This window comes from Dipodomys ordii, unplaced genomic scaffold (genome assembly GCF_000151885.1).
Source record: "Dipodomys ordii isolate 6190 unplaced genomic scaffold, Dord_2.0 Scaffold62, whole genome shotgun sequence".
Taxonomy (NCBI): Eukaryota; Metazoa; Chordata; class Mammalia; order Rodentia; family Heteromyidae; genus Dipodomys; species Dipodomys ordii.
Genome location: NW_012267278.1, coordinates 1,634,349 through 1,647,275, shown reverse-complemented (window position 1 = coordinate 1,647,275; position 12,927 = coordinate 1,634,349). Strand labels below are relative to the sequence as shown.

The 12,927-nt window shown below is 34.5% G+C and overlaps 1 protein-coding gene across 1 annotated transcript in view; it reads right to left on the bottom strand.

Moving 5' to 3' along the window:
• LOC105990053 overlaps positions 1 to 12,927 on the bottom strand; it is a 63,043-nt gene that overhangs the window by 5,837 nt on the left and 44,279 nt on the right. The window contains exons 2-5 of the mRNA XM_013022368.1: positions 12,063 to 12,136; positions 7,509 to 7,519; positions 3,680 to 3,793; positions 2,067 to 2,125 (exon numbers count right to left, since the gene is read on the bottom strand). Of these exons, the coding sequence (XP_012877822.1) occupies positions 2,067 to 2,125; positions 3,680 to 3,793; positions 7,509 to 7,519; positions 12,063 to 12,136 (258 nt within the window). The remainder of the gene's footprint in view (positions 1 to 2,066; positions 2,126 to 3,679; positions 3,794 to 7,508; positions 7,520 to 12,062; positions 12,137 to 12,927) is intronic.

Genomic DNA, 12,927 nt, shown 5'->3' with positions numbered 1-12,927 from the left:
AATATAATGTAACCATTTAGCATTCAGTAATTCCATTATATAGAAATATTTCTGAATGACAGATATATGCATTTAATTTCTTACATTCTCTGAGTAAACAGAAATATCTTGAGATGGGAATGTAATGTCAGATTTAGACTTAATCTCTCATGTAAGTCAGAGATAGTATGAAGCTTGGGATTGTGTTAGGGAGTATTAAGGGGAATTATTTTACTACCCAACTCTGCTAGGGAAAAAGAAAAATTCTAAGAAAGGAAGGAAGAATCAAACAACAAGAAAGGAAAGGGAAAGGAAAAGCAAGGTAAACTCAACAGCGTGGAAACTACCCATTCTTTTTTTATGTGTGCTGGTCCTGGGGTCTGGGGCTTAACCTCAGGGCTTGGGCTCTATCTCTGAGCATCTTTTGCTCAAGACTAGCACTCTATCACCTGAGTCATTTCTTTCCTATCAGCTTTTTGGGTAGTTTTTAGTAGAGATAAGAGTCTCACAGACTTTCCTGTCCAGACTGGCTTTGAACCACAGTCTTATAAGGACTGTGGAGGACTCAGCCTCCTGAGTAGCTAGGATTACAGGTGTAAGTCACCTGTGTCCAGCCTCTTCATTGTTTTTGGAGTTTGAACTCAGGGCCTCATGCTTCTTAGGAAGGTGCTCTGCCACTTGAGCCATACCTCCAGTCCTCTGGAAATCTTAGTTAACTCTTCTAGTTGTACTCTTCTCCTTCTACCAATTCAAAATAAGAACTGAACTTTCTGATCTCTCAAACTTTATTTCAACACTGAATTTCTACCATTATTTCTGATTTTACCAGGCGTTATAAGCTTTAAGCTAGACAGAACCTGTTCTTCTACTGCTATTCCAGGCTTCTTTGTATATAACATAGTCAGTGGTTTTCAAAGTTTATAAACACACAACACACATGTGTATATGTATACAAATATGTACATATGTTTATGTGTATGTATATGTGTGCACATATATGCATGTGAATACACATGCTGTGTATATATATAAACCTAGTAAAAAGCTGAAAGTGGAGCTGTGGAGCTATGGCTCAAGTGGCAGAGCACTAGCCTTGAGCAAAAATGCTCAGGCACAGCGCCCAGGCCTGGCACGCACGCATGCACATGCGCGAACACACACACAGAAAGGAAAGAAAGAAAGAAAAGAAAGAAAGAAAGAAAGAAAGAAAGAAAGAAAGAAAGAAAGAAAGAAGGAAAGAAAGGAAGGAAGGAAGGAAGGAAGGAAGGAAGAAAGGAAGGAAGGAAGGAAGAAAGAAAGAAAGAAAGAAAAAAGCCATGAGACTTAGTCACATCTGCTGGGCTCATAAAAGGGTATCAAACTTTTGTAATGTAAAAGGAATGGACTGCATATCTTATATCATGATTCTTAGTTTTAGGCATATTATACATTCTGGGAACTTTTTGGTTTAACTTTTATATTTATGAAAACACAAGTAGTTCTTTGAAATCTGTACTTCTTTTAATTATTTTTCTCTCAAGCTTCTGGGCCAGTTTAACTAGTGTCCTGCACAGCAAGGGAAGCTGTTTTTGTTTGTGGTATTTATTTTTTAGTTTTGGGAGCTGGGATGTAGCTTCTTGGTAGTGTGCTTGCTTAGCATGCATGCATGCATGAATGCATATACACATGTACACACGCATGTGCACCCCTACATACACACATTTTATTCAAAACTACTTATCTGTATGAATCCAATATTCTTGACACTATGAATATAGGGAAACACATAATTCTGCAACTACCATCCATAAGCCCTCAAGGTTCAAATTTGCCTAAATTATAAATAAGCCTCACTGTTCTAATTGATTTAATAATTTATTTTTAATCTAAATCACTTGTTAATAAAATGCCACTTTAAGATGTTATATCCGAATTATGGTACTAGTGTTTAAAGACTATGCTGACAATTTAAAAATAAATTTGAATATCACTTTTTTATATATACATCTTATGATCTGTACTCTAGAACTCAAAGTAATTTTGGAGAACCTAAGCTATCTGTAGCTCTTTATTAAGGCTTGTGTAAGGATTTAAGGTATAAAGAATACTTGAAGAATTTCTATTGGTTCCTGCAGAGCACTAGAAGAATCTAATCTTATTCCCATAACTGTTAAATAGAGGTGGCAAGAGAGTCACAACTGTTCATAATGGTCTATGGAATTACAAACCAAACTCATATCCCAACAGAATTTTTGTCTAGCCAGTCCTGAGATTTTGTGTATAATTAAAAAGAATATCAAATTAGACCTACTCAAAAAAACTTGCAACAAAGTTAATCTTTATTTTTTTTTTCTTGTGTGGGTTCTGGGGCTTGAACTAAGGGCACAGGCACTGCCACAGCTCCACTTTTGACTTAACTGGTAGTTAATTGGAAATAAGAGTCTCACAGACTTTCCTGTCCGGGCTGGCTTCAAACCACAATCTGCAGATCTCAGACTCCTGAGTAGTTAGGATTAACAGCTGTGAGCCACGGGGCGCCCAGTCAACAAAGTTAATCTCAAATATACTTTAGTGACAAAACAGTATCACTAATATCCTTTAGTAACAAAAATGCAAGTATGATCAATAATAGTTTTTAAATTGTTAAAAACATGATCTATTAACTATTATATTTCACATTTCATTTCTGCTGAAAAATTTTAAGTACTCTAGATTTATTCTTATTAATATTTGATTACAGATCATATTTAGTGCTTATAATGGGCAGGTTTTAAAAAATGTATTTGCACTCTACAATTCAAACCTTGTTTTGTGTCAGTCAACTTTCAAGTATTCAATCACCTTCAAATATTTAAATTACAGTACTTTAATTTGTGTACCACAAATACACAATTAAAACTTTAAAAATCTTAAAATATTGCACACTAAATTTACAAATAGGGTTAAAAATATAAACCTAAAAAAGAAACTAAAAAAATCTAAATCTAAGAGATGCAAAAAGAAAACAAAAAACCAATTAAAAAAAAAAAACCTGGGAAGGAGCAGAGCACAGTCAAAAGCAGCTGGATGCAATTCGAAGAGGGCTCCCTTAACTTTTAACTTTCCTTAAGAACAAAAAATCAAGCTTAGCAACAGGGTTCAGCCAATCATAAAGGAGACAAACAAGTAAGGCCTCAACTGCTCCAGATACCAATGAGGTCCAACCTTCAAATTTTTTTTTTTTAATTATAGTGTCAGAACAGAACTCAGCAACTTATAAAACAGGATATACTGTCCCAGGTTACAAGTAACTCATAAAGGATAATATCTCCTATCCTTAACAAAAATTTAACAGATATTAACAATGAGGCAATAACTTACTTCATTTTTACATGCATATGCATACACATACACGGTTACCATTAAAAAATTAGTGTAGTTTTAATTAAAATTTTGCACTGTTTTTTTCCTTTCTGGAGATAGATAATAAGAGTATGAATGTCTATAAGAAGATTCTTTTGTTTTTAAATTTGCTAATTTAGTCTGTCAACTCATCCATGGAGGAGTGTCAGAAGGGGAAGATCAACTTTGAAATTAATGCTACAATCCAAATCCAAAAGGGCAAAATATGAGTAGAAGCAACTATGTACAAATAAACTTCAAAATAAGCATAGGAGCAAGCAAACTGAATGAACTGTGTACAGTTCAATTTCATTTCATTTTTCCTCTTCCTATCACTCACAGTACATATCCTTCTTTGAAAGGTTTCCTAAGGACCCAGAAGCTCTTCGAAGTGCCACAGATTTCACTGTTGTCATGTTAAGTGCAAACCCGTGTTTGTTCAAATTGATAGCATCTGGCAAAATAAATAGAAAACATCGTGAAACAAATGTTAATTTTTTTGTCCATTTGCCTTACCAAATTTGTAATGTATTTGAAATAAATTTTCAATATTTTCTAAGAAAATCAAGAACCATCGTTAGTTTTTTCCTCAAGTACTGTTTAAATGCTAAGTTAGAGCTGGAGATGTAGCTTGGTAGAGAGCTTATCTAGTATGTGTGAGGCCTTGGTTCCCAGCAACACTCCCCCACCATGATTTGTGTGGATCAGATTGACTTGTCATCATAAACCATCTCCTAAACCCACCATACACTTAAAATGTATGTATATTTTCCCTCAGTATTTTATAGTATTCTGTAGACTGCCAAGAGTGGAGAGAAGAAATACTCTTTGGACACTAGTTTTAGATTTTATTGATAGGTGAGATCTTTGTTTTATTCCTTTTCCTTAATTATCACAGATACTAAGTTATGTTAATTTAAAACTGACTACATTTCTTGGTAAACAGATACTCTACATCGTTAGTATTTTCTTTTTTTTTCAAGTTCATATTTTCTTTGGGCTCTTAAACATTAGTAATTTAGGACATTTTTCAAATAATAATGTTTCTCTAACATGATATCTATATATGAAGGATTGGTTAAATTTGCAAACTTCTTCATATATAGTCCTAATTAGTCCAATATATTCAACAGTATCAAATGTTAATTATTCAATGTTAATTAGGCACCTACTATAGGCCAGGAATCATTTCTCCCCAATTTAGATTCTTTAAGAATAACATCAGTATTTTTTTTCCTTTCTTTTCCTTTTTATAATTTCCTATAATGATCGACTTACTTCAAGTTTTTTGTCCTGTAAGTAAACCTTGACTTAGAGAACTGGCAAAAAGCTGTTATGATAAAAAAGGAGACTGATATTGTAGCAGTTAGGAAAATGATTTTTAGGATAATGTTTAATTTAGACGTTAATATGTGTTATATTCTATTATTTCGGATTTATAATATCAACAGAACACTTAAAACATATTATAGTTAATAGGTACCAGGCACTGTTAGACATTTAACATATGTTTTATTTCATTTACCTGTCATTATAATCCTTCTGGTAGATGCTAACTTCATTACAGAAATGGAAAACTATGTGGTCAAATCCACATAGCCATCAGGAGGCCCGAGTAAAGGAAAAAACTCAAGCAACTGTGACTCAAAGGCATGTTCTTTCTACTATTTTAGTAAGTTGGTTCCAAATATTTGTGTACTCTTCAAGAGAGAGGTGAAGAAACCTTAATCTCATCCCATCACTCTTCCCCATTTTTCCTGTATTATTTTTCCATGCATTTTTTTTTTCTGGACCACTGCACCCAAATCATTAGCTTACCATTCCTCTTCAGGAAATCAGGACTGGCTCCACACTGAGCCTTTGCCAAAATTTAAAATGCTCTGCAACATCTCGCAATAGTTCTTCTTAGCTATTACCTTCTTCATACATGTTAATTCCATCCAATTTCCTTTCATTCTATTTACCATGTGGGTTGCCTCTAAATTTTTGTAAAATTTTCCATAACACTTAACATTCTTTTTAAAGTTTCACTAAAGATATATTATCATAACTTTCTCCAAATGTCTACTAAAATTTTGCTTTCTTGCATAAAAGTTTATAAATTTTACCACACTGTGTGAGGAATATAAAAGCACCAACTGACAGTTTACCATACTATTTACTATAACTTAGATATAGTTACAATTAATATGTGTGGATGTGCTTATGTTGTTGCAGTTTTAAGGTACAAGCCCAGAGTATTTATAAGTCAACTTTGATCCACACTAAGAGTACATTCTGTTTCAGATGTGACAATTTGGGGAAGTATGTTTGTGGATATATGTCTATCTTGCTTTGAAATAGTAACAACCAGCCTACCTTATCCAAGTAAGTACTTAAAAATACATTTTCATTTTATTATAGATGTTGTACATAAAACACTAGCGAGAAAACAACAGTCTTGGGTTTATCTAAACGTCACATTTAATGAAATAAAATTATCTTTTAGTTTAAACAAAATGAAATATCTTATATAAAAGGAAAAATAAAAATATAGATGACAACAAATTAGAAATAATCACTTAAGTCATTTTCACAGATTTAAAACATGAGAAAACACTGAAGATTTTTCTTAGTATATAAATATGTTATTGTCTACTTAAAAATAATACATGAATTCAATGTGATTCTTTTGATTAAAGTAAATCCATTTAGCACAAGTGTACACATATACACACACATCCCTTGAAGTATTTTCCTTTAAAGCACAGTAATATTAACCAAACATCAATAGTTGTTGACTATTTATAGAGTCAATATATTCAGTTATATACCTGAATTGACTTTCTTTTGAGAGTTTCAGAATAGTCTAGTGCGCAAGTAAAAGTCAGACTCAAAATAGATTCACAGAATTTATGTACCAAAGTGGAAAATACTTGGCCTACCTTTCTTGGAGACAAGTTACTTTTATTTGGTAAGAAACTTTAATAAGCTTGTTTATCTGCTTTCTAAGTCCAAGGAAATTTAGAAGGGAATTGAGACTATTGTCAAACTGATAGCTGTAAAGAAATCGATACAAAGTAATTATAAGGAAAGAATCAGTAAAATTCTAAAATGCAGAAAAATCTTAGGTAGCACATTAGCCAAAGATCCTTAATTATAAAGAGAAATACTCCTATAAGAATGTCTCTTCCACAGATTACTTAAAAACTGACCCATATTATAGAGCTTCCTACTCACGTTAGGAAAATACCAAAATATATTTCTAGGGCTACAAATAGTACAATATTTGCCTAGGAAGTGTGATGCTCTGAGTTCAGTCCTCAGCACTGCAAAAAACAAACCAAAGCAAGAAATAGAATTTAGAATGGCTGAACTAGCAAAGCAATAGAAGTTCTCAGAGGACAAAAATGATCAACAGAAGAAATCAGGCAGGTAATGGGCATTGAAGGCTGGCAGCTATGTATGGATCCCTGGTAATCTAGCTAGAGAAGCAGCATAAGGAACAGATGACCAATTCCAGGATTTGAGAAATGGGAGGCAGACCACCAGCACCATCATAGAGCCAGACTCCAAAGGGCTAAACACTGAATAAAATAATGAATTAGAAAAAAATGTTCCATCTACATAAGACAATGGAAAACTACTCATTTTAAATTTTATTCTGGATAGAGGGAGGAAAACCATCTTGTCTGGATATTCATAAACATACATCATGAAGAGTTGGCTACTGATTTCCTTATTACTCACTGGTCTTAAAACAAAAACAAGCAAAAATAAATGAAAGAAAGGACAGTGATTTAAAGTAGGAGGGCCAGGCGCTGCTGGCTCACACCTGTAATCCTAGCTGCTCAGGAGGCTGAGATCTGAGATTCATAGTTCAAAACCAGCAGGAAAGTCTGTGAGACTCTTATCTCCAATATACCACTAGAAAACCGAAAGTGGAGCTGTGGCTCAAGTGGTAGAGTGCTCGCCTTGAGCTGAAGAGCGCAAGGACAGTACCCAAGCCCAGAATTCAAGCCTCACGACTGGCAAAAAATAAAAATAAACAAACAAATAAATAAATAAAGTGGGCTGGTACTGTCTTTTAAATTTCAGTCCAAAATTAATATAAATTTTCTGTAAAGGAGCCAAAAAATCTAATAAATGTGAGCTTACAATCATAAAATGTAATATGAAATAAAAATCACCTGACTCAGGCCTACAAAGGTTTCAAACAGAATTATTAGATACAGAATACCGCTTTATGTTTCAATTTTTTTAAAGAAATGGAAAGTATAGGTAAAGAACAAGAAAAATGAGCCCGATATAGCTATTACAACTGATGAGAAAATTCAAAGGATAAGCAGAATATCTAGCATAGCTAAAGAGAAAATCATTAGTAAACTAGAAAATAAATGTGAAGATATAGTCTAGAGTGGATGGTAAATTAGAAGGCCTAATGTCAATCTACTTGGAAAAAGAAAATAGAATAGAAAAGGCAATATCTAACAGATGAGAACTGGGCACTAGTGGCTCATGGCTGTAATCCTAGCTACTCAGGATGCTGAGATCTAAGGATTATGATTCAAAGTCAGGCCAGGCAGGAGACTCTTATCTCTAATTAACCACCAGAAAACCAGAAGCGGAGCTGTGGCTCAAAGTGGTAAAATATTAGGCTTGATTAAAAGAGCTCAGGGAGAGACCAGGCCTTGAGTGCACACCACAACTGACAAAACAAAACAAAAAAGATGATGAGAGAAAGTTTTATGGAACTGATTGCAGAAACCAAACCTCATTTTTTTTTCATGAAGCACAATGAATGCCATGAAAGATAACTGGAATTAAATTCATTCCTTGACATATGGTAAAACTAAAAGAAGAAAAAGAGTAATCGTGAAGTCTATGAGAGAGAAAAGCACTACCTAAAATGGAAAAACTAAACTGACATCCTAATTTTCAAAAATGGAAGTGTACTTAAAAAATTGAGAGAAAATGGCTATCTGTAAGTTTACATCATATAAGAATATCAAGAAAGCAAAGAAAACAGGTTTTAAGGGATTAAAAATGAAGTCCAAGCTGGGCGCCAGTGGCTCACACTGTAATTCTAGCTACTCAGGAGAATGAGATCTGAGGATCATCCTTCAAAGTCAGCCAGGGCAGTAAAGTTTATGAGACTCTTATCTCCAATAAACCACTAGAAAAACCAGAAATGATGCTATGGCTTAAGCGGTAGAGTGCTCGCCTTGAGCTTAAGAGCACAGGGACAGCACCCAAACCCAGAGTTCAAGCCCCTCAACCAACAACAACAAAAAAATGAAGTATAAGCTCAGAAAAATATTATCCCTTAAAGGCATCTGAATAGCTTTCTGTGAATATAGTTTTGTTTTTCTTGGTTTGGAGTAGAATGGTTAGATTATGTATAACAGTCATACATTTAACTTTTTAAAGGAAATGTAATCTATTTTTCCACATTCCATATATGTATATATGTATACATGTGTGTATATGTACACACATAAACATAGACATTCATATTACATGTATATATAAAATAGGTACATGTATATACATACTATATGCATGTGTATATACATACATACATGCAGTCATACATACACACACATAGGTTGGTACAGCTCTTGAACTCAAGATCTTAGCCTGCTTGTGTAGTTGGTGTTCTACTACTTGAGCCATGCCTCCAGTCCAGCATTTTGCTGGTTAATTGGAGTTGGATTCTCATGTTCTTTTCTGCCTATGCTGGCTTCAAATTGAGATCTGGAAGATCTCAGCTTCCTCAGTAGCTAGGATTACATTTGGAACCACTGGTGGCTGGCTCCATTTCACATTCTTAAGAGCAATGTATGAGAGTTCTCCTTGTTATACATCTTCACTAACAGTCTCATCAATTTAAGATTTATTTATTCAGATCTAATCAGTATAGTACCATGATTCTCAAGTAGGAGAACCTAGTTGATTTTATCCTCTAGAGGACATTTGACAATGTCTACATACATTTCTGCTTTTCACATCTGGCGGTAGGAAGATATAGTCCCCATAGCAAAGAATTATGTGATTCAATGTATCAAGTGCTAACGATGAGGAATCCTGGTATAATACTCTTTTTCCCTACCATGGTGCTGAGGATAAAACAGGGCCTCACAGCATGCTAGCCAAGTGTTCTACCACTGACCTATACCTGAAGCCTATTCACTATGGTTTTACCACTTAAAAAAATTGGATTGGCTGTCCTTTTCCTTTTCATTCAGTACTGGGGATCAGCCCAGGGGCCTTGCACATATAAGGAAAATAAGTGCTCTACTAACAAGTTACATCTGAAGATCTGGTCCCTGAGACAAGAGGAGATTCTGTAGAATGGATATGTTCATTTCCGCTGCCCGCTGTGTTGTTCAGTAGCCTTTGCAATTAAAATCAGCGTTTGTGGGTTAGTTTTAGGACTTGCCTGAGAAAGTAATCTGAGTTTCAAATGACTAATATTTGTGAGTCACAGAAAGCTTAAGCATCATTTTTTGTTTGTTTACTGTAAAGATGTCACTGCTAGTGTGACATATGCCTCAAAAGAATAAAAAAGAAACCAATGACTTTTGCTGGGACCTAGTACTTTTGTTTTTAATCTTGGATTTGAGGGAAGTGAACTTACTAAATACTACTAAATAATTTGACTGTGAGATGAGGTTCTTAATATTTATATATGACATTCTGATTTTTTTCTTAAATTGTGGTTTTAATTCTTGACAAGTAGTTTCTTTTCCTGTAAACTTTCAGACAATTCTGCTGAAATTAAATACATGAAGGAACTGCTACCACCATTTCCAGTTGAGCTATTATTCTCTGCTGTGTGTGTGTGTGTGTGTGTGTGTGTGTGTGTGTGCGCGCGCGTGTGCGCGCACTTGAACTCAAGGTCTTGTCACTGTCTCTTAAGCTTATTTTGCTCAGGGCTGGCACTCTACCACTTGAGCAATAGCTCTACTTCTGGTCTTTTGGTGGTTAACTGGAGATAAGTGTCTCATGGACTTTCCTGCCTGGGCTGTCTTAAACCATGATCTTCAGATCTCAGCCTCCTAGGATTGCAGGACTGCAACACTAGCACCCAGCAGATTTTTAAAAAATAGTTTTTTAAAAAAGGGGTTCAATTTCAGCTTTTCTCTATTAGTAAAGTATTGTATGTTCACTTATACTTTTCTTTCTACCTCAATAAAAATGCTTTTAGACAGGTGCTGGTGGCTCACACCTGTAAACCTATTCAAAAGGCTGATAATCTAAGAATTGAGGTTCAAAAGCCAGCCTAAAAATGAAAAGCTTGAGAGAGTCTTATTTCCAAAATAACAGCCAGAGGTATGGTTCAAGTGATAATGTGCCAGCCAAGCAAGCAAGCTAAGCAAACATGAGTTTAATTCTAGAACATTTAAAAAAATGTTTTTAAAATAATTTTAGCAAAATAATGAAACAAAATAAATTTGAGAGCGAAAAGAGGCTTACTGCCCCATTAGTACTAACAAAAAGGCTTATAGTTGTTAATAACTTCCTTCAGCTTTAGTTTAGTACTCAAGAAAGAAATTTAGATTTTTTTTTTCTTGCCTTCTTTTTCTCCTACAGGGTCCTTGGCAATAACATGTGTCAAATGTAACTCTTGTGATATGCCTGATACAACATAAAAAAAAAGCACAAAACATTCTAAAGGCATAATCTTTCCTTTCTCAATGAGCCGTAAGTCCAGAAAAACAACTTACCTCATGTATGAACCATGTTAGTTAAGATTATGCAATAATATTCCACTATTATTGTCTATTAAAATGTATATTAAAATTTCATTAAAATCAAGCATTATATACTGAGGTTCTGAAAATCTAATTTTCTTTTCCTGTCTTTTGAGACTGTACTTATGGCATGCAAAAAAGGTGTTTTTATTTCATCTAGACACATCATTAGATTCTAGAAACCTTAAAATCTCTCCTAATTAGTATTTTTGCATTGCAATTATTAATTCATAGGGAAGATTCTGGTATACTCTAAGATGCTAAAATCCTCTGAAATAAACAATGAAACTATATGCAGCATACAGTTTGTATATGATGTAATAATTAAAGAATTTTAGAGCTAAAATAATTGTAAAATAAATTGGGTGAGGCTAGAAAACACAGAATACTTAAGTATGAAAATTCTCATTTTACAGATAAAGAAACTAAGAATCAGAAATAAAACATAGAATCTTAGCAATGACGTATTTTTCACTTGGACAATCAGGTACAAAATCAGGTCTGGCCATAAAATTTGCTAAAGTCAGGTATGCTAGGATACACCTGGAATCTCAGCACTACAAAAACAAAACAAAACACAGTTGTATATAAATAACCCAATGAGGGCTGGGAAGGTGGCTCAATGGTAGAGTGCTTGCCTCGCATGCAAGAGGCCCTGGGTTCAATTCCTCAGCACCACATAAGCAAAAAGAAAAAACCCAGAAGTGGCGCTGTGGCTCAAGTGGTAGAGCGCTAGCCTTGAGCTGAAGAGCTGAGGGACAGCACCCAGGCCCAGAGTTCAGGCCCCATAACCGGACCCCCCCCCAAAAAAATAAATAACACTATGAAACCCCTCATTCTGTAAATTAATATGTGCCAATACAAATAATTTTAAAATGTCTTCTTGTTTAGTATAATTTTCTATTACACTACTAAAAAAGAAAAAAATTATAAAAATTGTCTCTCATATTTTTTGTCAGGGATGAAAATAGTAAGAATGATACTTACTCATCTTTCGTTTCCATATGGATGTTCAATAATGCCCATAGTTTTTTTAAGCATATTAATTCCATTGACTTCTGCTAAAAACAAATATCTTGTAAAATTAAAACCCTACTCCTATGATTTAAATATGCTAGAAGACTGGTTCCCAGTATGGCAGTTGGCTTCTTTAAGAGATGAATTAAGTCATGAAGACTTTGCCCTTATGAATGGATTAATATTTTGAGGAGTAGATCAGGTTTCCTGTGACCAGATTAGTTCTCATGACAGCAGACTGTTAAATATGAAGCCATACCATGCCTTATCTCCTTCTGCAACTACCAATTGTTCTATTTCCCCTTAGCCAGGGGTACCTGCTAGTCAACAGAATCATAAGCATGATAAAGATACTGTGATGATGCTGAAGGATGAATCCAGAGCTTCACATATGCTAAGAAAGTGCTCTGCCAATGATCCAACCTCCAGACCTAAATAAAGGTCTTTAATAAGTTATCCAGCCTCAGTTATTTTGTTATACCAACACAAAATAGATTATGATTAAACTATATAATGAATTCAAAGAAGTCATGTAAGATTAATCTTAACAATCTCCTTTTAGAAGGTACAAAACTATATACTGACCAACCACTTTGTAAGTCCAAAGCAGATATTTTGTCCTGTAGCATTAGAACAGATGACTTTAATTGCTTTAGTACTAGTTAGAGTCATTGGCATATGTTTAGGAGTCTTGTATTAAAAAGCACAATTAGTGGCTGGGAAGGTGGCTCAGTGGTAGAGAGCTTGCCTTGCATGCATGAGGCCCTGGGTTCGATTCCCCAGCACCACATAAGCAAAAAGAAAAAAAGCCCGAAGTGGTGCTGTGGCTCAAGTG